Source organism: Oncorhynchus gorbuscha, linkage group LG11 (assembly GCF_021184085.1).
Source record: "Oncorhynchus gorbuscha isolate QuinsamMale2020 ecotype Even-year linkage group LG11, OgorEven_v1.0, whole genome shotgun sequence".
Taxonomy (NCBI): Eukaryota; Metazoa; Chordata; class Actinopteri; order Salmoniformes; family Salmonidae; genus Oncorhynchus; species Oncorhynchus gorbuscha.
This window is the reverse complement of record NC_060183.1, coordinates 59555937-59579516: the sequence shown is the minus strand read 5'-3', so window position 1 is coordinate 59579516 and position 23580 is coordinate 59555937. Positions and strand designations below refer to the sequence as shown.

At 42.8% G+C, this 23580-nt stretch overlaps 1 protein-coding gene across 2 annotated transcripts; it reads left to right on the top strand.

The window, feature by feature from the left end:
* Positions 1 to 364: 364 nt before the first annotated feature.
* Positions 365 to 23102, top strand: LOC124049038 (ER degradation-enhancing alpha-mannosidase-like protein 3). 2 transcript variants are annotated; one of them, XM_046370332.1, is made up of 20 exons: positions 366 to 1530; positions 1719 to 1764; positions 2444 to 2544; positions 3201 to 3240; positions 3575 to 3687; positions 3899 to 4052; positions 4297 to 4431; positions 4525 to 4630; positions 8793 to 8890; positions 9247 to 9372; positions 9735 to 9818; positions 9908 to 9991; positions 10099 to 10223; positions 10430 to 10595; positions 10753 to 10907; positions 13976 to 14087; positions 14356 to 14526; positions 14773 to 14938; positions 20124 to 20309; positions 20750 to 23102. In XM_046370332.1, the coding sequence occupies exons 1-20, from the start codon at positions 1388 to 1390 to the stop codon at positions 21073 to 21075; spliced, it is 2637 nt and encodes an 878-aa protein (XP_046226288.1). In that variant the 5' UTR covers positions 366 to 1387; the 3' UTR covers positions 21076 to 23102. The 2 variants fall into 2 exon arrangements, with proteins under 2 accessions (XP_046226289.1, XP_046226288.1); XM_046370333.1 differs by lacking the exons at positions 20124 to 20309; positions 20750 to 23102 and adding an exon at positions 16171 to 17022 and having other exon boundaries at positions 365 to 1530.
* Positions 23103 to 23580: the final 478 nt, after the last annotated feature.

Here is a 23580-nt window from a genome sequence, read left to right as displayed (position 1 = left end):
CATGTGACGTTAAATATCGCAAGGGCAGATGGTAAATGGAGTCTCGTGCCCATTATACAATTACGTGCTGGAGGCAACTATGCGTATGCAGTATCTGTATATACACTACATTTCAGGTATAATCAAGTAATAATGCACATATAAAAAGATAGGTACAATGCAGTGTTGTTTTAAAAGACTGGAGGAATCCATGTTTATTCAAGTTAAAAACTACGGATCGGATACATTGTAATTCAATATTATGCTCATAACTAGTAAGAATGTAACTTTAAAAAACAATATCACTCGCCATTTTATCGTGATACAGACGTAATAATGTTTTCATTTTACTTCCGCCGCCTTAACCAATAGAATCAAGAGGCATTCTCAGTATCCAGCTTGTCAAGGGTTGTTGAGTAGCTAGCTAGGAAAGTAACGTTAGCTAGCCAAATAAACACCAAAGACACTGAGCACAGTCTGATTTCCGAAAATAGTACTCTCGCTGGGATTTCATCGACGGTTTGGTTGAAATACCCGTTTTGGGTCGGGAGACCCGGCGTTGTTCATGAGACTGGGACTGACACGGAAGAATAGGGATATTTGTGTTGCAATACGAAAGAAGACACATCACCACCGGCGTTCAGTCTTGTTTGATAATTAGCTAGCTAACTAGCTGCTAGCCAGCAAGCAAGCTGACCTAATGGCGATCCTCCCTGTTCTTTGGAGTATACGCCTGATTATAGACTGGGAACTCTCATTAGTAGTGAACACAAGGAGCTTCGTGTGTGATTCGAAGTATATGGACATAGCTACTATCTAGCTGGCAAGTTGGCTAGGTACACGTCTACTGTACAGATGTCAACTGGTTCACTTGTTAAGCCAGCTAGCTAATTAATTATCCTGACCTGCCAGGGGTAACATGCCTTGTCATTCTGTACATATCAAGTAACCTGTTGGTTATTGACAGTTGCTATCCCTTAAGAAAAAACGTTGCAGTATAACTGCAGTTAAAGAGCTATATAACTGCAGTATAATGCAAATACTGCGTCCCAGTTTTGTTTTTAACTGCAGTGATTTTGCAGTGTAACTACTATTCTGCAGTTACTACGTCCAAAATACCACAGTCTACTGCAGTTACTGCACGTTTACTGCCGTTTCAAAACTGCAATCTTTTTTTGTAAGGTATGGGTTAATGTGAAATTGTTGTCAATTAGCCATTTTGACAAATAGCTTGATAGCTAAACCCATCAACTGTAGTGGAGACAGCCAGTTGTCAACTTTATGAACTCTTGTTGCTTGTCCATGAGGCCACACCATGCAGAGGAAATGCATTGGATTATTTGATATTTCTGGGGTGTCATTGAGAGCACAGGAACACCTACTTGTGTACAGACCTGTCAAAGATTAAATGGGAGAAAAACTGTTTTGCCCACCACAGGGTTCTCCTGGCATTTCCATGATGCTGAGAGCCCTACTCCTCACAAGCCTTCTTAGCTGGGCCAATGGCCAAGAAGGTCTGACCATGTTACCTGAAGAAAAGTCCAAAATCAGGTGAGATAAAAACCGTGTATGATCACACACTCCAGTATTACCCAATGCCCACCTCTACTGAGTGGCAACGTCCATACTAAAAAGATGAAGAGACTAAATCTTTAAACACACCATCACTATCTATCTGTCCACTTGTCTGTTAGAAATGACTTGGTTATGTTGATTTTGTATATTTCTTTCTGTTGCAGGGACCAGATTGTTGAGATGTTTGATCATGCCTATGGCAGCTATATGGTAAGTCTGTGTCTGACCACATAATTGCCACTTTCAACTACACTAAGCAAAGTTGAATGTTTCGACCTGTAGCTATTGTTGTCCATCTGTATTACTGACCATGTCAGGGCATGCTGCTGTTTATGGTTTCCAGTATTGCAATATTTCTTTCATGGCAAAATGAAAACACAAAGTAAATAACTTTTTTGTCCTTTAATGTTATGTTAAATATTGTGTGCTAGAGCTTGGAAAATATATAAATGTGACTCTGGATAACATCATAATGCTGTTTGTTTCCAACATTATGGCTGTTTTCCTGAAGAAGTCAAATCCGCTTGGTGTTTAGTTTCCTTGCCACGATTCTAACAAATATTGCAATACTGGTATCGTCCCGGCCCTAGTTAATATTATGTTACTGCTCAAACAGCCTCTCTAACTTGACTGTGTGCCATACACTCGGCCTATACTTCTAAGTTCAAACCCGTGGAGACTGCTGAGGGGAGGACGGCTCATAATAATGGTTGGTATCAAATGTGGTTTCCATTGGTTGATACCGTTCCATTGACTGCATTCAAGCCATTACTATGAGCCGTCCTGCCCTCAGCAGCCTCCGCTGATTCAAACATTTAAACAAATGTTCCTCCTATTGAGTATGTGTACCGTACCCTGACTGTAGCCCCGTGCCCTGATTCTGCCACAGAAATATGCGTACCCAGCGGACGAGCTGATGCCTCTGAGCTGCAGGGGGAGGGTGCGTGGCCTGGAGCCCAACAGGGGAGACATCGACGACTCTCTGGGGAAGTGAGTATAACTGCACGGAAAGCCTCCTCACAACATGTGGTTCTCTGCGTTTAACCTTTGTGGTGATTTTAGCTGTTTATCGACTTTTGTACTCAAAGGGGTCTCTTGATGTATAGAGAGAGACAGCCACTCAGCCAACTCGGTCTCACAATGGATTCATTATGTGTCTGTTATGTCATCCCCTGCACTAGGTAGAGAAAGATGTCCCATGTTTTTCAATATGTAATTTTCATAGGAAAAGGAAATGAATTGAGGTGTGTTGTGAAATCATGTGGGGAAAACCTAGCCTATATTATGAAAATACAAGGAAGGAACACATCAAGGGAATCTGACCTCTCTGATTCTTCCTTAAGACCTTGTAAAACACACTTAACTTGGAAACACAATAGACGATGAGACTACATTGCACAGCATCCAGTTCCTCTGCTGTGCACTGCAGTATGCCATCCTCCTGACCTGGGTCATATTTATTAAGCACCAAATGGAAGAAAATGACTGAAACTGTTGTAAATATTTGCTATGGTGTGCTCTGATTCAGAGGGGTTCGGTTAAATGTGGAAGACACATTTCAAAGGTACATTTTGAATGCATTCAGTTGTACAACTGACTAGGTATCCCCCTTTCCTTAATGAATATAGCCCTGTTTTCTCTCTTAGGTTCTCCCTCACACTGGTCGACACCCTGGATACTTTAGTGGTGAGTGTCTTATCTTGTCTGTTTGGCTGTAAGTTTTTGAATCAGCTATAGGAACACCGATGTCTATAGAGAAATCAATGAGCAAATGGGATCCATTGTCCTGACAACCCCTCAGAGCCACACACATACAGTCAATGGCAGTATATTAAATGATTAGTCCTTCTTTCTTGCGTTTCTGGAAACTTTAGCAAAAAATAATTGAAATGTAGTAATTCACAGAAATTATTCAAATAGTTATGTGTTTTTAGGTAAGTATTTTTTTGCCTAAGTATAGAAACACTTATTTATTCTGTCTGTTACCCTATTAACGCATTTGTTTTGTGCATGTGTCCAGGTGTTGAACAAGCTGGATGAATTTGAGGATGCAGTTAGGAGGACTTTGAGGGATGTCAGGCTGGACAATGATGTGGTGGTGTCTGTGTTTGAGACCAACATCCGAGTCCTGGGGTACGAACCTATACAATGCATTGTCCCACTACTACACAGAGCTTCACCAAGATTGTGTACGATACTGGTCCAAATGTCTTACTGACTTTATGATAAAATAACTATATGACTTCATAATATAGGGCTGACAGTATTTTTATGTTGAGATGAATAGTAAATTGTCTGGGCATTGCCACGTGCTCACCACACCATCATCTTGCTGTCCCTACAGAGGCTTGCTGGGGGCGCATGTGATGGCTGACATGCTCCGTCAGCGGGGGGAGAGGATGCAGTGGTACAGGGATGAGCTGCTCCACATGGCCAAGGAGCTGGGCCACAGACTGCTGCCTGCCTTCAACACTACCAGTGGCCTTCCCTACCCCAGGGTAACACACCTCACTCGGTCTCCACGCTTCTGGTTTTCTCTGGACCCCTGGGTGCAAAACCTTGTTTATCAGAACTTCCACAATGTCACATGAACGGAAAAGTAGCAGATGCAGGTCTAACCGGACTGTCCAGTCGAATATGAATAGAAGATTAAAAGTGATTCAAGATAGTAATACGACTACAAAGCTATCTGACAATATGCATGTAGTACATTCAATATACTTCTTGCCTGTTTGTTTCCAGGTAAACCTGAGGTATGGGGTCCTTAACCCCCTGTCACGCACAGGCACTGAGTCGGACACCTGTACAGCCTGTGCAGGCACCATGATTCTGGAGTTTGCTGCTCTCAGTCGGCTGTCTGGGGAGGCTGTGTTCGAGGTACATTAGTAATTCAAGTAATAATCGATAGTGTCTTGTATTTATTGGCCAGTGTGTATGAAGATGATAACCCTGTGTTTCTGTTTTTCACAGGAGCATGCTAGGAAAGCATTGGACGTCCTGTGGGAGAAGAGACAGAGAGGAAGTGACCTCGTGGGCACCGTCATCAATATCCACAATGGAGACTGGGTCCGCAGGGGTGAGCCAAAGATCCACTGTCACACACTCGACCATGCAGAAAGTAGAGGTCAACCGATTCATTGGAATGGCCGATTAATTAAGGCCGATTTCAAGTTTTCATAACAATCGGTAATCTGCATTTTTGGACACCGATCATGTCCGATTACATTGCACTCCACGAGGAGACTGCGTGGCAGGCTGACTACCTGTAATGCGATTGCAGCAAGGAGCCAAGGTAAGGTGTTAGCTAGCATAAACTTATCTTATAAAAAAAATGATCAATCTTAACATAATCACTAGTTAACTACACATGGTTGATATTACTAGTTTATCTAGCTTGTCCTGCGTTGCATATATTAGATTCGGTGCCTGTTAATTTATCATTGAATCACAGCCTTCTTCGCCAAACGGATGATTTAACAAGTGCATTCGCAAAAAAAGTACTGTCATTGCACCAATGTGTACATAACCATAAACATCAACGCCTTTCTTAAAATCAATACACAAGTGTATATATTTTTAAACCTGCATATTTAGTTAATATTGCCTGCTAATATGAATTTATTTTAACTAGGGAAATTGTGTCACTTCTCTTGCGTTCTGTGCAATAGAGTCAGGGTATATGCAGCAGTTTGGCCACCTGGCTCATTGCGAACTGTGTGAAGACTAATTCTTCCTAACAAAGACAGCCAACTTCACCAAACGGGGGGTGATTTAACAAAAGCGCATACGTGAAAAAAGCACAATCGTTGCACAAATGTACCTAACCATAAACATCAATGCCTTTCTTAAAATCAATACACAGAAGTATATCTTTTTAAACCTGCATATTTAGTTAAAAGAAATGAATGTTCGCAGGCAATATTAAACTAGGGAAATTGTGTCACCTTTTCACGCAGTCAGGGTATATGCAAAAGTTTGGGCCGCCTGGCCGCCAACTAATTTGCCACCATTTTACGTAATTATGATATAACATTGAAGGTTGTGCAATATAACAGCAATATTTAGACTTAGGGATGCCATCAGTTAGATAAAATACGGAACGGTTCCGTATTTCACTGAAAGAATAAATGTCTTGTTTTCGAAATGATAGTTTCCGGATCTGACCATATTAATGACCTAAGGCTCGTATTTCTGTGTATTATTATAATTAAATAATTGATAGAGCAGTCTGACTGAGCGGTGGAAGGCAACAGCAGGCTCGTAAGCATTCATTCAAACAGCACTTTACTGCGTTTGCCAGGAGCTCTTCGCAATGCTTCAAGCATTGCGCTGTTTATGACTCCAAGCCTATCAACTCCCGAGATTAGGCTGGCAATACTAAAGTACCTGTTAGAACATCCAATAGTCAAAGGTATATGAAAAGCAAATGGTATAGAGAGAAATAGTCCTATAATAACTACAACCTAAAACTGGCTAGGCCACTCCAGGACCTTGAGATGCTTCTTACGGAGCCACTCCTTAGTTGCCCTGGCTGTGTGTTTCGGGTCGTTATCATGCTGGAAGATCCAGCCACGACCCATCTTCAATGCTCTTACTGAGGGAAGGAGGTTGTTGGCCAATATCTCACGATACATGGCCTCACCCATCCTCCCCTCAATACAGTGCAGTCATCCTGTCCCCTTTGCAGAAAAGCATCCACAAAGAATGATGTTTCTACCTCCATTGCTTCACGGTTGAGATGGTGTTCTTGGGGTTGTACTCATCCTTCTTCTTCCTCCAAACACAGCGAGTGGAGTTTAGACCAAAAAGCTTTTATTTTGCGCTGGCTTGAGCAGGGGGACCTTGTGTGCGCTGCAGGATTTTAATCCATAGTGTATTACTAATGGTTTTCTTTGAGACTGTGGTCCCAGCTCTCTTCAGGTCATTGACCAGGTCCTGCCGTGTAGTTCTGGGCTGATCCCTCACCTTCCTCATGATCATTGATGCCCCACGAGGTGAGATCTTGCATGGAGCCCCAGACCAAGGGTGATTGACCGTCATCTTGAACTTCTTCCATTTTCTAATAATTGCACCAACAGTTGTTGCCTTCTCACCAAGCTGCTTGCCTATTGCCCTGTAGCCCATCCCAGCCTTGTGCAGGTCTATAATTTTATCCCTGATGTCCTTACACAGCTCCCTGGTCTTGGCCATTGTGGAGAGGTTGGAGTCTGTTTGATTGAGTGTGTGGACAGGTGTCTTTTATACAGGTAACGAGTTCAAACCGGTGCAGTTAATATACAGTGGAGAACAGGAGGGCTTCTTAAAGAAAAACTAACAGGTCTGTGAGAGCCGGAATTCTTACTGGTTGGTAGGTGATCAGATACTTATGTCATGCAATAAAGTGCAAATTAATTACTTAAAAATCATACAATGTGGTTTTCTGGATTTTTGTTTTAGATTCTGTCTCTCACAGTTGAAGTGTACCTATGATAAAAATGACAGGCCTCTACATGCTTTGTAAGTAGGAAAACCTGCAAAATCGGCAGTGTGTCAAATACTTGTTCTCCCAACTGTATACACTGCTCAAAAAAATAAAGGGAACACTTAAACAACACAATGTAACTCCAAGTCAATCATACTTCTGTGAAATCAAACTGTCCACTTAGGAAGCAACACTGATTGACAATAAATTGCACATGCTGTTGTGCAAATGGAATAGACAACAGGTGGAAATTATAGGCAATTAGCAAGACACCCCCAATAAAGGAGTGGTTCTGCAGGTGGCGACCACAGACCACTTCTCAGTTCCTATGCTTCCTGGCTGATGTTTTGGTCACTTTTGAATGCTGGCGGTGCTTTCACTCTAGTGGTAGCATGAGACGGATTCTACAACCCACACAAGTGGCTCAGGTAGTGCAGCTCATCCAGGATGGCACATCAATGTGAGCTGTGGCAAGGTTTGCTGTGTCTGTCAGCGTAGTGCCCAGAGCATGGAGGCGCTACCAGGAAACAGGCCAGTACATCAGGAGATGTGGAGGAGCCGTAGGAGGGCAACAACCCAGCAGCAGGACCGCTGCCTCCGCCTTTGTGCAAGGAGGAGCAGGAGGAGCACTGCCAGAGCCCTGCAAAATGACCTCCAGCAGGCCACAAATGTGCATGTGTCTGCTCAAACGGTCAGAAACACTCCATGAGGGTGGTATGAGGGCCCGACGTCCACAGGTGGGGGTTGTGCTTACAGCCCAACACCGTGCAGGACGTTTGGCATTTGCCAGAGAACACAAAGATTGGCAAATTCGCCACTGGCGCCCTGTGCTCTTCACAGATGAAAGCAGGTTCACACTGAGCTCATGTGACAGACTTGACAGTCTGGAGACGCCGTGGAGAACGTTCTGCTGCCTGCAACATCCCCCAGCATGACCAGTTTGGCGGTGGGTCAGTCATGGTGTGGGGTGGCATTGCTTTGGGGGGCCGCACCGCCCTCCATGTGCTCGCCAGAGGTAGCCTGACTGCCATTAGGTACCGAGATGAGATCCTCAGACCCCTTGTGAGACCATATACTGGTGCGGTTGGCCCTGGGTTCCTCTCAATGCTAGACCTCATGTGGCTGGAGTGTGTCAGCAGTTCCTGCAAGAGGAAGGCATTGATGCTATGGACTGGCCCGCCCGTTCCCCAGACCTGAATCCAATTGGGCACATCTGGGACATCATGTCTCGCTCCATCCACAGACTGTCCAGGAGTTGGCGGATGCTTTAGTCCAGTTCTGGGAGGAGATCCCTCAGGAGACCATCCGCCACCTCATCAGGAGCATGCCCAGGCACTGTAGGGAGGTCATACAGGCACGTGGAAGCTACAAACACTACAGAGCCTCATTTTCACTTTGTTCCCTTTATTTTTTTGAGTTGTGTGATAAATCGTCCGATTAATCAGTAGCGCCTTTTTTTGGTCCTCCCAATAATCAGTGTCGGCGTTGAAAAATCATAATCGGTCGACCTCTAGCAGAAAGCACACTCGCCTGCACACATAGTCAACCACTCTCATTTAAAGTCAAAATTTAGCAGTAGGAACAAACATTTTATCACCTCTCATCATGTGATGACGCATCGTCCCACTCAGTTCCTTTATATACCATTTAGTCACTTCCAATACTACTAGTTTGGTTTTGAATACGTGTCTCTGCCTGTTTTTGTTATCTACATTAGCTCAGTCAGGTCCTATATTAACAGTATCTCCCCCCTCTCCCTTCCTCTGTGTATCTTCAGACAGTGGTGTGGGTGCTGGCATTGACTCCTACTATGAGTACCTAATGAAGGCCTACATTCTATTGGGAGACAACGTTTACCTGGAGAGGTTCAACACTGTGAGACTCTACTGTACTATCACCAGCTGCAGATATATTGCAATATATTGCTCTATGCTTGTAGATGACACTCCAAATTCTCAGACACCATTTACATTTTAATTTAAAATGCTACCTGCATCCAGATTGCAGAACCAGACACCAAAAAATACATGTTCATATCAAATGCTCTGAGTTCAGATTAACTGTGGTCAGATGTACATCTTGTTTTATCTGATTTCTATTAGTATGACGTGTAAACGGGGTCTCAGTCACATCACTGATCTAACCCCCCCCCCCCCCCCCCCCCCCATATCAAAACATCATGCATAATGTAGGTATCTTTAGTGACCCCGGCTGTCTGTTGTCTCCTACAGCATTACAGCGCCATCATGAAGTACATCAGCCAGCCTCCGCTGCTGCTCAACGTGCACATGCACAACCCCACGGTGAGCGTCCGCAGCTGGATGGACTCCCTACTCGCCTTCTTCCCCGGCCTGCAGGTGATTCCCATAACACAGCCTCTATCATCGCCACTTGTCAGGCTTATGGTTAGCCCCCCCTGCATCTAATAATATGACATAGGATGCATCCCAAATGGCATCCTATTCCCTATACAGTGCACTACTTTTTTTATGGGCCCATATGGTGCTATTTGGAATGCAAATATGACATAAGTGAACAATGAGACCCTCTGTTTGTATCATGACATCATCATGACCACATCTCTTTCCACTACAGCAGAAGAACGTTCTCTGGTTTGTAGGTTCAGTTTCTATAGTTTAAGTGGGTTGAATGATCAAGTATACGCTCTGAAAGGGACTTGTTCATAGTAAAGACTGCCTTATCAACCTCTTCACTATAGGTTTTGAGGGGAGACCTGAAACCAGCCATAGAGACCCATGAAATGCTCTACCAGGTCACCAAGCAACACAAGTTTCTCCCTGAGGTCAGAAAAAGTGACATTTGAAATTTGAGTCAAGAGGATAATATCTGCTCTCAGCTCTACTTGACTGCGTGGTATTCCTCACGTTGCAGGCTTTCACCACGGAGTTCAGAGTTCATTGGGGTCAACACCCTCTGAGGCCAGAGTTTGCAGAAAGCACCTACTACCTCTACAAGGTAATGCTGTTCCCGCTGTGAAAAGCCAACGTGCATAGTAATGGTGTACTCTGAACTGTTTGAGAGAGGGGTTGGGAATGGGATAAACCATGTTTTCCCTTCCACAGGCCACTGGTGACCCCTACTACCTCAGAGTGGGCCAGTCCATAGTGGAGAAGCTCAACGCTCATGCCAGGGTGCCTTGTGGGTTTGCAGCTGTGCAGGATGTCCGCACAGGGACCCACGAGGATAGGTAGGGGAACACAGTGAAACATATGGGTTCAAATCTGAAATCTCAGGTCATCTCCACTGATTCCTTTTCTCTACAGCCTTCAACTGTGCTATTTCTAATATTACTATTGGATATGTTGGTCTTTAGCAAGAGAGCTCAAATGACAGTGTCACGTGACCCATTATTTGTTCTGTTCAAGTGATTTCAAACATTCCCTTTCTCTTTAGGATGGACTCATTCTTCCTAGCGGAGATGTTTAAGTACCTGTACCTTCTGTTCTCTGAGAAGAATCAGCTTCACTTCGACATCGACGAATACATCTTCACCACAGAGGCCCACCTGCTGCCTGTCTCCCTGTCCACTTCACAGCCCCCCTGTCGGGGCAACAACACGGTGAGGCTCAGTCGGTTACCAACAGTTGTGTTATGGTCAGAGGAGCTGAAACTGATTTGCCATATGGTGTCTATTTGAACCAGCTGTCCAGTAATGAACGTGTGTTATGGTCAGAAGAGCTGAAACTGATCCGCCATTTTGTGTCTATACGTTCCAGGAAGCGCCCACTGCCGTGGAGGAGGACCTGTTCACCTACTCGTGCCCCAGCACCCAGACCCTGTTCCCCAACAACCCCTCCTTTGCCAAGACCATAAGGGACAGCTACAAGTACCTGACTGGGGTGGGCCGGGCTTTCCACGCGTCACCTGACAGGTGTGTCTGTGTGTTGCTGTAAAAAGCTGCACATTCAAAGATTTATTTTTTTCTTCTTTCAATTTTCCTTCTGTTACATCCTTTGTGTTAACCCCGGCATCCCAAAATTATACAACTTGAATAAACGCTTGGATGTAAGGATGACATCAGTGGTGTAGCCTACTGGCGATACTGATATCACTTATTATTGATATCTACTGTACATAGCGCATTGATGTGAATCGCACTGCTGCTCTCTCATTTAGCTATTTGCACCTTACGGATGGATTGTGGTTGATGTGGATGGCTGTTCACAAATGTGTAGGCCTATGTGTATTTTAACACATATAATGGTTGACTTGAATGAGTTTAACTACCTATCAATCATTGTTTTTGCAACCAGTGGACAGCCAATGAAAAATGCTCTCTTGCAACAGCTTCATAGTGTGGTTTACAGCCTTTGAAATAGAAGTTTGAGGGAGTTCCTCCGTTCTAAACTTCTCCATGGTATATTGTGCTCCAGTCCATACTGTTAGTCATTTTATTTAAGAAGAGTGGGGCTTTTATTGCTCAATCTAATCCGTGCTGATAAAAACAATCCAAAGACCTAACGGACACATGCTTAAACTCTCACACTTTTTGTAGACTTTAAACATATTATCGAGATATGAAAGTGTCACCATAAAAAACAGGCAAAAGGCCAATAGCAAATGCAAAATATGGCATTACATTTTCACATGCAAATGGCACTTTTCTGTAGTTCTCAAAGTGAGCCATTCCATGACAGCAGCTTCTTTTTTTCAACTCTAAGCAATGAGCCAAATCAATCCTCCATGACAACAAAATCATAAACAACAGTGTAGGCTTATAAATCCTTAATTATTGGGTTATGCTCAGGTAAAACAATTTGGGTCATCTATATTTCATATTTCCAAGTCCTTTTTTGTGGATCAAGGGATATTAAATTGATTGGAAGGACTGGAAATGTAAAGATATGGCATTATCATATTATTATATGTAGTAGAAAATGATGGGTTAAAAAGCCAACACATAAAGGAAAATGAAACATCCATTTATGGCCAGCTATGTAAACTCTAACGTTGATTAATCCTACTATAGATGTAGTTCAATTGGTAATATTCATTTTTGGCTTTATATTACCTCTTAAAGGAAAATTCCACCGAAAACCACACATTCCTACAATTTACAGTGTTAAATAACATTATGTGACAACAATATCTTCTGTGAACAAATTATCAATATTGTTGTTATTATAAGGTATAACGTGAAAATCATTGTTGAAATCTGCAGCTCACGCCGACTACAAAACCCACAATCCAATTCTCCATGGGTTGGCTGGCTAGCTAGCAAACATAGCTACACACAATAATACCGAAGTCTATATCAGAATGTGTATTAGGTAGTTAAGTGTAAAATGGCCTAAACAAACTCCACTATAAATATAGGAGTCTACAATCTCACTATGTTTAAACTGCAGATCGATGTGCCTCGCAGAGTGTAATCTGACATGCAATGGCCAGGCAAACGCACCATGCAATGCACCCTGGACTGAAGAGGCAGACAAATAGGAGAAATATGGTGGACCCTCTGTTAAATTACACATTTCTTGAGGTCAGACTATCGCAAAAATATGATCAATGACTCGTTGGAAAGAAGACAACCTCCCGCGTTTTGACATCTGCCAGTGTTGTAATGTAAGATAGATGTTTTCACAATCTAAAAATGGTAATCATATTAATTCCCAGCGTAGTGCTAGCGGCTTTATCGCAGTGCTACGTCACAGACTGGGTAATCCAGACACGTCCCAGACTGGGTAATCCAGACACGTCACAGATTGGGTAATCCAGACACGTCCCAGACTGGGTAATCCAGACACGTCCCAGACTGGGTAATCCAGACACGTCCCAGACTGGGTAATCCAGACACGTCACAGACTGGGTAATCCAGACACGTCACAGACTGGGTAATCCAGACACGTCACAGACTGGGTAATCCAGACACGTCACAGGCTGGGTAATCCAGACACGTCACAGGCTGGGTAATCCAGACACGTCACAGGCTGGGTAATCCAGACACGTCACAGGCTGGGTAATCCAGACACGTCACAGGCTGGGTAATCCAGACACGTCCGTTTAGAACGTTTTATCACCACCAAATATGCTAGTGAGAGGAAGTCCAGTAGTGGGAGAGGATGGAACTAGGTGAAACTGGGACGCTTCAGTGCAAAATCTCAATACATTTCTGTTCCCAAAACTAGAATATGTTACGAACACAGTGCACTGTTTTTTTTTTTTTTTATAGACTTGACGATTTGCCAAAGTTGTTGAAAATGACGTTGTTTAGGAGTGCAAGGTTGAATTAAGTTTGTGCACATGATCATTTCAGAGGAGGCGTTCGCTAATGGAAATATGCAAATAAATTCTACAACGCACCAATAGGATATCAATAGCTCGTGCTTGTTCTGCCCAATGCTTCATTTGCTCCCACTGTAAACGACACAGATGAACCATCTTGAGTTAGTTATAAATATTTCATACCAGCCAAATGTCGGCCTCCTTCAACGGCAATAGCTCAGATACAGAGTAATGATCCTGGGAATCGATACAATATTGCTCAGAGATGGGAAGAAAAAAACAATATAATGTTCAAAATGGGTGAGTCTTTCATTTTTAAGGGGAAAGTAACTGAAAGTAATCAGATTACGTTAGAGCTTGGGTAATCCAAAAGTTGTGTTACTGATTACAATTCTGGACATGTAACTAGGAACTAACGGATTACATTTAGAAAGTAACCTATCCAACCCTAATGTGGAGTAATGACTAAGTTTTCACATATGTACTTTATATGCCGCCTTAAGGAAAACTAGTTTGAAAATTCTAACATACATTTTGTATTTTACATAAAGTATGTTTCTGAACATTGCACCATGCTGCCTTGTTGACAATATGACCAGGCAGCACAGATGGCTATTTGATTTGAGAGGGGCCTCCCTCACCGCTTTTGCCCGGGGTCTACCCCAGTTCATCTTAATCAAATTCCCTATCTGATGATTGTGTGTGTGTTTGCAGGGGCATCGAGCTGCCACTTCACGACCACGGTATGGAGCCAGTGGAGTTTCTGAGGAGCATGGGCATCTCCCTCACCCCACTGAATGAAGCTGGGGCAACAGAGACACATGGGGTAAGATGATTGAGCAGCTTATTTATCTATAGCACTCTATTGCCTCTTAAGGTTGCATCCCAAATGACACCCTTTTTCCTATACGATGCACAATTGTGACCAGAACCCTATGGGCCATGGTAAAAAGTAGTGCACTATATAGGGAATAGGGTGCAATTTGGGATGTGACCTAGCATTCTATTGTCTCTATTGCTTAGCAGGGCAATATTACCCTGTTTCCCTCATGCTCCTGTGTAATTCATTTCACCAATGTCTTTCTTTTAATGAGGCACATGAAGGTGTTTACAGGGTGAAACTGGTGGCAGAGGTGACCCAGACCCCAGAGGAGGAAGTAGTGCCCCTCATCGTTCAGCTCATATCCCCCCCATATCTGGGTAGAATGGTCCTGACTGCTGGACCAGCCAAGTTTGGAATGGACCTAATCAAGCAGGAGCACGGGGTGAGCTTTCTTGAATCTTGCATTTATTTTGTATTTGCTTTATATGTCACTCAGAATATTGATAAAAGACAAACATGCACCTCCTAGTCCCCTTAAATGTATCACCCAAAAACTGAAATTTAAATATTTACCCATGTCAGCATTAGTTTTGGATATTTCTGGGGCTCTTTGGATGTCTGCATGTGTCACTACTGTATGGAGTATTTACAGGAATCTCTCCTCCCTTCTCTCACTCTCCTCTCCCAGGTGAAGGGCAGCATCGTGAAGACCTCTCCCTACACAGCGTGTGGGCCCATAGAGAATGCTCAGGAGCTGAGTGGGCACATTGCCCTTGCACTGCGTGGCGATTGCATGTTTGCTGCCAAGGCCCGCAGGCTACAGGAGGCGGGGGCTATCGGAGTCATCTTCATAGGTGAGGGAAAAAGTCATACACACAAATTCTGCCTCTCTCTCTCTCATATTACACCCACACAGTCCATAATATCAGGACACAGCCTGTTACTCTGCTGTAAGAGTCAGGAGCTTAGGGAAAGAGTTTAGTGGGGCTTAACCTAGTTTGAGAAGGCCATGTAGGTCTGCATTGTTAGTGCACTACTGTCTACTGTATCTACTTACAATCACTCACTTTTTTGTGTGAGTTTACAGTAGTTCTGTGTTTTACCCTTCTAAGTTAGTCCCCTAACAGGCTCTGATTGATATGCCATTCCTTTTTTCATTCATGTCACTCACGAGCCTTCCCTCAGGGATGCAAACTAGTCACCTTTCGTTTTGAATCCAAAATAGGTGACCTACGTGTAGATCTGATGACAAAAGTTTTGGAGGGGGGGGGGAGTTGGATCACTACTGACTGTAAGCGAACGAGAGATGCGCGTTTGGAGTAATACTAGTGGCCGTAGGCTCAGCCAATCGTTCACATAACGACAGAATGCAGCGCACCGTGACTGAAGAAAGAGGAGACAGCCAATTGACTAGTTACAGCATCAGTGGTGGTCAAATGAAAAACATTTGGAAAGTTTGAGGAAAGGGAGAACGTGTGGTGGAACAAGTATTCGTTAAGTATCTTGCTAGCTGGATTGAAGGCTCCGTTAGCCAGAGTAATGTTGAGCAACATTAGCCAATTTAACTGATCAAATAACTGAGTTTATCGTGTGAAAATTAGCTTGCTAATAGTCAGACAGCCACAACATTATATTAGCGATCATTATTAACCTAACCAATTCGCTCTAATATTAACTGGTATACGGCTCTTTGCCGTTCCACAAGTTAGTTGCTTACTGGACCCTGGCAATCTGTGTGAAACTAGTTAACTAGCTAATGAACTAACCACGATCTGTTAACTAATGTTTTCCCTCTACAGTATGTGGTTGAATATCATAATGTGAATGGCTCCTCATTTCAGTTCGATGCAGCTAGCGACTGGAAAAAACACTCAAACTGAACTGTTTTATCTCCATCTCTTCATTCAAAAAATCATGGACACTTAATGACAGTTGTGGCTGCTTTGTGTGATGTATTGTTGTCCCTACCTTGACCTTTGTGCTGTTGACTGTGCCCAATAATGTTTATATCAAATCAAATTGTAAAGCCCTTCAGCTGATGTAAAACCATTTAAGGGATCAATACATTTCTATATTGCTTCCCCAGTATCTGCATGAACCATCAGCCCAAGTGTTTTTGTTGACCCTGCTGGACAGAAAGAGGAGGAGGAATCGGAACACGCTGCATTCAAATTCAGGTCTTAGTTATTCCAACCGCACCAATGTGTGCACTGCGCCCGGCCTGCCACAGGAGTCGCTAGTGCACGATGAGACAAGGATATCCCTACCGGCCAAACCCTCCCTAACCCGGACGACGCTAGGCCATTTGTGGGTCGCTCCATGGACCTCCCGGTCGCGGCCGGCTGCGACAGAGCCTGGGCTCGAACCCAGAGTCTCTGGTGGCACAACTAGCACTGCGATGCAGTGCGCCACCCGGGAGGCCTGGGGCAATAGTTTTTCATCTTAACCAGCCCTTTTTTACTGGAGTACACTAACTCCTAACTGGGGATCTTTTCTTGACATATAGTAGCAGTTTACCAGATAAGAAGTGAAGATCAAAAAGTAGATTGTTGTAAAAGTGTATTACGTCTTGTGCTGGCCCCATTGTCATGTCCATTCTGGATTCTGAGTGGTAAAATCATAGCTGAAAAATGCCTCTTATGTATGTGTATACATTTTCTCCCAAGACAGAACTGCCAAAGGGGGTGGAGTTGCAATCTATTGCAGAGTTCTGTAATGCTATCCAGGTCTGTGCCCAAACAGTTTGAGCTTCTACTTTTAAAAATCCACCTTTCCAGAAATAAGTCTCTCACTGTTGCCACTTGTTACAGAGCCCCCAGCCCACTGGACAGCATATGTGAATTAATTGCCCCCCATTTATCTTCAGAGTTTGTCCTGTAGGTGACCTAAACTGGGATATGCTTAACACCCCGGCCATCCTACAATCAAAGCTAGATGCCCTCAATCTCACCCGAATAATCATGGAACCTACCAGGTACAACCCCAAATCCGTAAACTCGGGCACCCTCATAGATATCATCCTGACCAATCTGTCCTCTAAATACACCTCTCCTGTCTTCAACCAGGATCTCAGCGATCACTGCCTCATTGCCTGCATCCGTAATGGGTCCGCGGTCAAACGACAACCCCTTATCATAGTCAAACGCTCCCTAAAACACTTCAGCGAGCAGATTCCTTCAGTAGAGGATGCCTGGTTATTCTTTAAAAGTGCTTTCCTCACTATCTTAAATAAGCATGCCCCGTTCAAAAAATGTAGAACCATGAACAGATATAGCCATTGGTTTACTCCAGACCTGACTGCCATTGACCAGCATAAAAACATCCTGTGGCGTACTGCATTAGCATCGAATAGCCCCCGTGATATGCAACTTTTCAGGGAAGTTAGGAACTTATCGGCAGACTCAACAGCCTTGGTTTCTCAAATGACTGCCTCGCCTGGTTCACCAACTACTTCTCAGATAGTTCATTGTGTCAAATCGGAGGGCCTGTTTTCCGGACCCCCGGCAGTCTCTATGGGGGTGCCACAAGGTTCAATTCTCGGGTTGACTTGTGTCTGGTGGTTTTCTGATCCACTTCTATGAAGACTACACCATTCTGTATAATTCTGGCCCTTCTTTGGACACTGTGTTAACTAACCATTCAACTCTCCTTCCGTGGCCTCCAACTGCTCTTAAATGCAAGTAAAACTAAATGCATGCTCTTCAACCGATCCCTGCCCTCACCTGCCCGCCCGCCTAGCATCACTACTCTGGACGGTTCTGACTTAGAATATGTGGACAACTACAAATACCTAGGTGTCTGGTTTGCACCCCAGTATCTCTACTTGCACATCTATCACTCCAGTGTTTATTTGCGAAATTGTAATTATTTCGCCTCTATGTCCTATTTATTGCCTTACCTCCCTAATCTTACTTAATTTGCACACACTGTGTATATAGACTTTTCTATTGTGTTTTTGACTGTACATTTGTTTATTCCATGTGTAACTAACTCTGTGTTGTTGTTTGTCACACTGCTTTGCTTTATCTTGGCCACGTCGCAGTTGTAAATGAGAACTTGTTCTCAACTGGCTTACCTGGTTGAATAAAGGTTAAATAAAAAATAAAATACATTTTAAAAATACTGTATGTGGGAATGTCCATCCTACATGTAGTGTTGGTACGTGGAATATTCCTCAACTGCATAGATCATAAATTGCTATTGCAAATAGAAGTATTATGTTCAACAACTGACATTTTCAGACATTATTTTGACAAACACACTTTGTTACTTACAATTAATTCTCTATTGTCATAGATTTGGTGGGCACCGTCACCTGTGATCTTTGTGATATGACTTTCTTTAAGCATGTACTGATGAAACTGTCACTCAATCATTATTTTTTTTAGTCTACACACGCTCTACTTTTATTCACTCTGTGATAGGGTTGGATCCTATATGCTACTTTTATTGTCCTGTAAATGGTTCAGTGCCTATAATTTAGGCTGTGTGTAGAATGGGGCATAAAGGAAATGAACTCTACTACTAGATTATAGTGGTTGATATTAATGACGAAAGGAGATACCTGTCCTTCTCCTATTGTGTACTGCAGTTAAATACTGTGTGAAAAATAAATGGGAAAATAAGTACTTAGAACTACCAATTATTATAGATAAATATTAAAGAAAAGGGTACACACAACACTGGACTGAACCCCCTAATTGTCAAACTAATATTAATTTATAACAATATAGAAGAGACATAACTAGAGGTTATGCAATATGGGTGTATATCCACTGCACGCTAATTAGGTGTGTAATTGACATGACCAAGGAGCTATTGAAATTTAAAACTATGAAAAATGTACATTACACCATGTGATTCTACAGTACACAAACAAGTGTGCAATATAGAAGGGTACATTCTGCACCATGTTTGAAGTCACTAGGTCACATGACCAAGGAGCTATTGAAATTTTACATTTTGAAAAATTCATGTAAAATCTTGAGACGAAAATGGACAAACTAAAAGGTGTGCAATATAGAAGGGTAGTCGATGGACATTCTGAACCTTGTTTGAAGTCATTAGGTCACATGACCAATGAGCTATTGAAATTCGAATGTATAAAAAAAAGGTTTGTGCTTTGTTTACGCTCCCTAACTAATTCAACTAGGAATACAAAATGCTGCTCACATTTCCATATGTTTATTAGCTTTGGAACACGAATTAATGTCCAAATCGTGAAAATAAGACCTGTGCAATGTTGCGCGCAATTTTTCCAACATAATGACACTTATTTGGAGTCTGTGGCTCAAGTGGTTTGAAAGCTATTGAGGTTTGAAAGCGCGAATATCCGTTGAATATCCAACTTGAAACTGTCTTTACCTCGGTGCTACCATGTTGTTGCTACCATGCTGTGTTGCTGCCTTGGTATGTTGTCTTTTTTTATCCCAGTCCCAGCAGGATGCCTTTTGCCTATTGGTAGACCGTCATTGTAAATAAGAATGTGTTCTTAACTGACTTGCCTAATTAAATAAATAAAAAGGAACACCACACACTTTCTCTCTCAACACAGTGGATAAAAGGGGTATCCCAGGTGTACTCTCTGCCTGAAAGAGATCCATTATGCCAACGGGTATCATGCTCTGCTGGCACATTACATTTACATTACATTTAAGTCATTTAGCAGACGCTCTTATCCAGAGCCACAAGCATAAAGTGTACAATGTAATAATGTGCAGTGTAGCCCAAAGATATTGTTTTTGTTGTGTTGAACTTGACAGTAACACGTCGTATGTGTGAGTGAGGGTGATTGTCATTTTTTAAACTCATTGAACGTTATTTTTGCACACATGTAGCCTTGTGGCAACTATAATAGAGCAAAAATAGAATGCCTGTTTGTTTAATTCTATTAAACAATAGAATGTGGTCACAAGCATTCTATTATAAATGCTGTCATGCTAACTGCAATATTAGTGGGGGGTTTTCTCAAGATTTGAGTGTAGTAAAGTCTAGGCAACAATTAACATTGGATTTCCCATGTTTCACCGTCCCTCCTAGACCACCGGGAAGGGAGTAACAGTGCAGAGACGCCCCTGTTCCAGATGGTGGGAGACGGAGGGTCCACGGGTGACATCACCATACCTCTGGTTTTCCTGTTCAGCCAGGAGGGGGCGCTGCTCACCTCTGCTCTGGAGGATCACAGCAATGTAGATGTACTGATGCTGCCCAAGGAGAGACAGCTAGGTAAGAGAGGGGGCCTGTGCAAAGCCTGTGGTCTAGCGGTCAGTCACATATAATGCTCCCCTCCGAAGACCAGGGTTTAATTACAGCATCTATGCTTCTTGCTGTTCTCCAATTTGCTTGTCTCCTCATCTGTCACCAACAGTCTAAATAAAGTGTAAAATGTAATAAATCAAATTTAAAAAGTGGCAGCCTGGATATGGGGGTTCATTATGAGGATGAAGGGTTCTAAATTTAGTGAAGGTCAAACAGCCCAAAAACCTCACTCCATGTTTCATTCTGAACTTTAGTATCGTTTTTTTGGGGTTCAATGACAAAAAACACTTCTGTAACTTAAATGCTACATGTTTGAGGTGTAACAGACTACATGTTTTCCACTTACACTGTCTTCTTCGCTCCCTCTGTCCCCGTCTTTCTCGTTCTCTCTCTGATCACTACTCCAGACAAAGCAGATAAGCCCCTGGGGAAGATGAACATCAAGTTCCGCCTGGCAGAAGAGGGGGAGCTAGAGGAGGGGGAGGCCAGAGGCCCCACCCTGAAGTTTGTCCTGGAGAAGGGAGAGGTGGTGTTGGAGGAAGAGGAGTACAGAGAGCAAGGAGACAGCTGCTTAACACCTGGAGGCGATCATGTGCTGTGTTCTTATGGACAGACTGCTGCCTCGCCCCCCTCCCACAGCCCCAACGACCCCAATACAGACCCCGGATCTCAGGACAGTCGGGTTCCTCAATCCCCTCCCACTGACCACAAGCCCTGGGCTCCCCAGCACTGATCCCTGGTCAGTGTCTATAGGCATGTTGCTGTGCCAAGAGAGAGCCCTCACTGCCTTGCCGCACGCTCGGAACTGGACTGAATTGATAGTTTTAACCAAGAGGGGAGCTTAGTATGACAGTCAATCCCACTGACTCACTCACTCTCCCTTCTCTTCTAGTTAATCGTTATTGGGACTGCAGTATGTATTCATGTATAGGAAGGGATGGGCATTGGGCAGGGGTAGTGCTACACAAACATAGCTTGTTAGTCTTACATTGCTACTGTAGCCTCATCCCCAGTTGTATTGTGGTGATGACATATATTTAGTCAGATGCTTGTAAGAGAATTGATGATGTGCACATTTCAGAGAAATAGCTGAGTTAAGCGGAGGAGGGGATATTAGGCTGATATAGGGCACCTTTGTCTGAAGCCTTGTGTTTGAGTCTCTGTACTGTAGGCTAGATTGTTGAGCTACTGCAATGATGAGGGGATTTCTTTATTGTCCCCTGTACCAAGATGGTGTCCTGTCAATACAGTGATGTGTGTTAATTTCCACATTGTGGCAAGTAGTGCTGTTTGAAGAGATGCGTTATCTCTCACAAGAATAACAAGAATAACAAACTATAATGATTTTCGATAAGGGACCAATTTCGGTGAACTGATGACTTCAGTCTTATTTATTTTGTACTGGTAAATCAGGGAATTTTAAGAGTGAAAAATACTTGAATGTGTGTGATCGTTACTACACTACAGAATCAAGACCTTTTATCGACCTTAGTCTTGCATATTCCATTTTTCAAATGTCAGTTGGTTATTATTAAAGGTAGACTCGGCGATACACGAAGTAAACATCATTATCTAGCCGATATCCATAACAACTAAGACCGTTTAAGTGCCAAACTAAACTTCTCTGCTGTTTTGGATCCGTAGCTACCATGTTGTAGCAGTGTGAAGCACACCAGTGCATGATATGCAGGTACTGTGTGAGAAGAAGGTATTGCATTGCAGTTAACTCAATATCTGCGAAGCTGCTCGTTGCAACTTTAAAGCGCTGAGTCTACCTTTAAGTTCACGCCAATGCCTCTTCTAGGTCTTTATCGGATGGTTTTAGCTCTAGGTTTGTACTCTTCCTGTCTTCACCACTGCCACCAGAGTCTTATAATGCCATGCACTTTGGTACATGGGCATCTTCCTACTAGAGCTATTGTCATGGTGGGGCCACACCCAGGGACTGCTCCTCAAACAGCTCACAGCACACTAAACAGTGTCTGTCTGTTTGGTGTCTCATTGCAAACAGCCTTTGTATGATTGTCTGTGTGGACCGTTTAAAAACATCACTGTTCCATTGTTTTCTTTTTCTCTTTCCATTCATCTTTCTTTTTGCAGTGTGAGATTACCTAGGCATGAATGTGTCTGTGTGTACCATACAGCCATAACGTTTATATTTGTATGGTCAAATGCAGTCACTCACATCTACGTATTTTATCATTCATTCCTGAGTCTCAATTTTATCTGCCAGATGTTGAATAATTTTTGCATGGGTTTTATGCGTAATATATCATTTTAAGGTGTAAAAGTGGGTTATATTCCAAGTATCCCTGTGTGAACATGGGAATGGTTTGTAAAGAAAAACAGTGTTTTGTCATGAGTGTATTCCAAACAGTTAACAGTGTAGTAGACAGGTCATTGTTGCTGCTCACATTTTAAATCTTATTCCAACATTGCCATCTATATACATGTGTATTCAAGGCAAAGTATACCTGCATACATCTATGGCATCTATGACCATTACTCTCCACTCAGAGAGGAAAGCGCCATGAGACATTAAACATAGGTTGACTTTTTGATATTTATTCTGCAAATATTATTTGCCTTTTGGAAATGTTGATAGGAATAGCTGAAGCTCCTAAAAGTGCCAAAGTGATTAGTGCTGGTAACACGGTATCAGATTCTAATGTACTCTGTATTTTGTGAAGATTCTTTGAGAGCTGAAGCAACTTGATCTTGTCAATAAAATAAGAATCATGATCTCAGTTTTTCATTTAAGTTCAGTAGCCTACTTGTTTTACTGCTTTATTGTGAGCTTTTCTTTCAGGGGAGAGTGGATGGGTGGGCATATAATGCGAATGTCTATCAACCCAAAGGCTGAGTGTTCAAATCTCATGGACAACTTCAGCGTTTTAGAAAGTTAGAAACATTGCAAATACATAACTTTTTTGCTGCTTTGCAACAATTTAGCATGTTAGCTAACATTAACCCTACCTTATCCTCTAACTCCTAGCCTAGCTATCGTTAGCCACAAAAAAATGCTATTTGTAAAGTATCATACAAAATGGATGATGGATATCCACAAATTATTATACTATACATATACTAAATGGATGTCCTGGATTTAGTTTTACTATGTTATGTCTACCCCTGGGTCCAGGTTATGTAAACTGCTACTCCTATTATTACTCTGGTGATAGTTTTAGTAATACATCTGTATTGCAGCTTATGCTTCATACAATGGTCAGCATGCTGC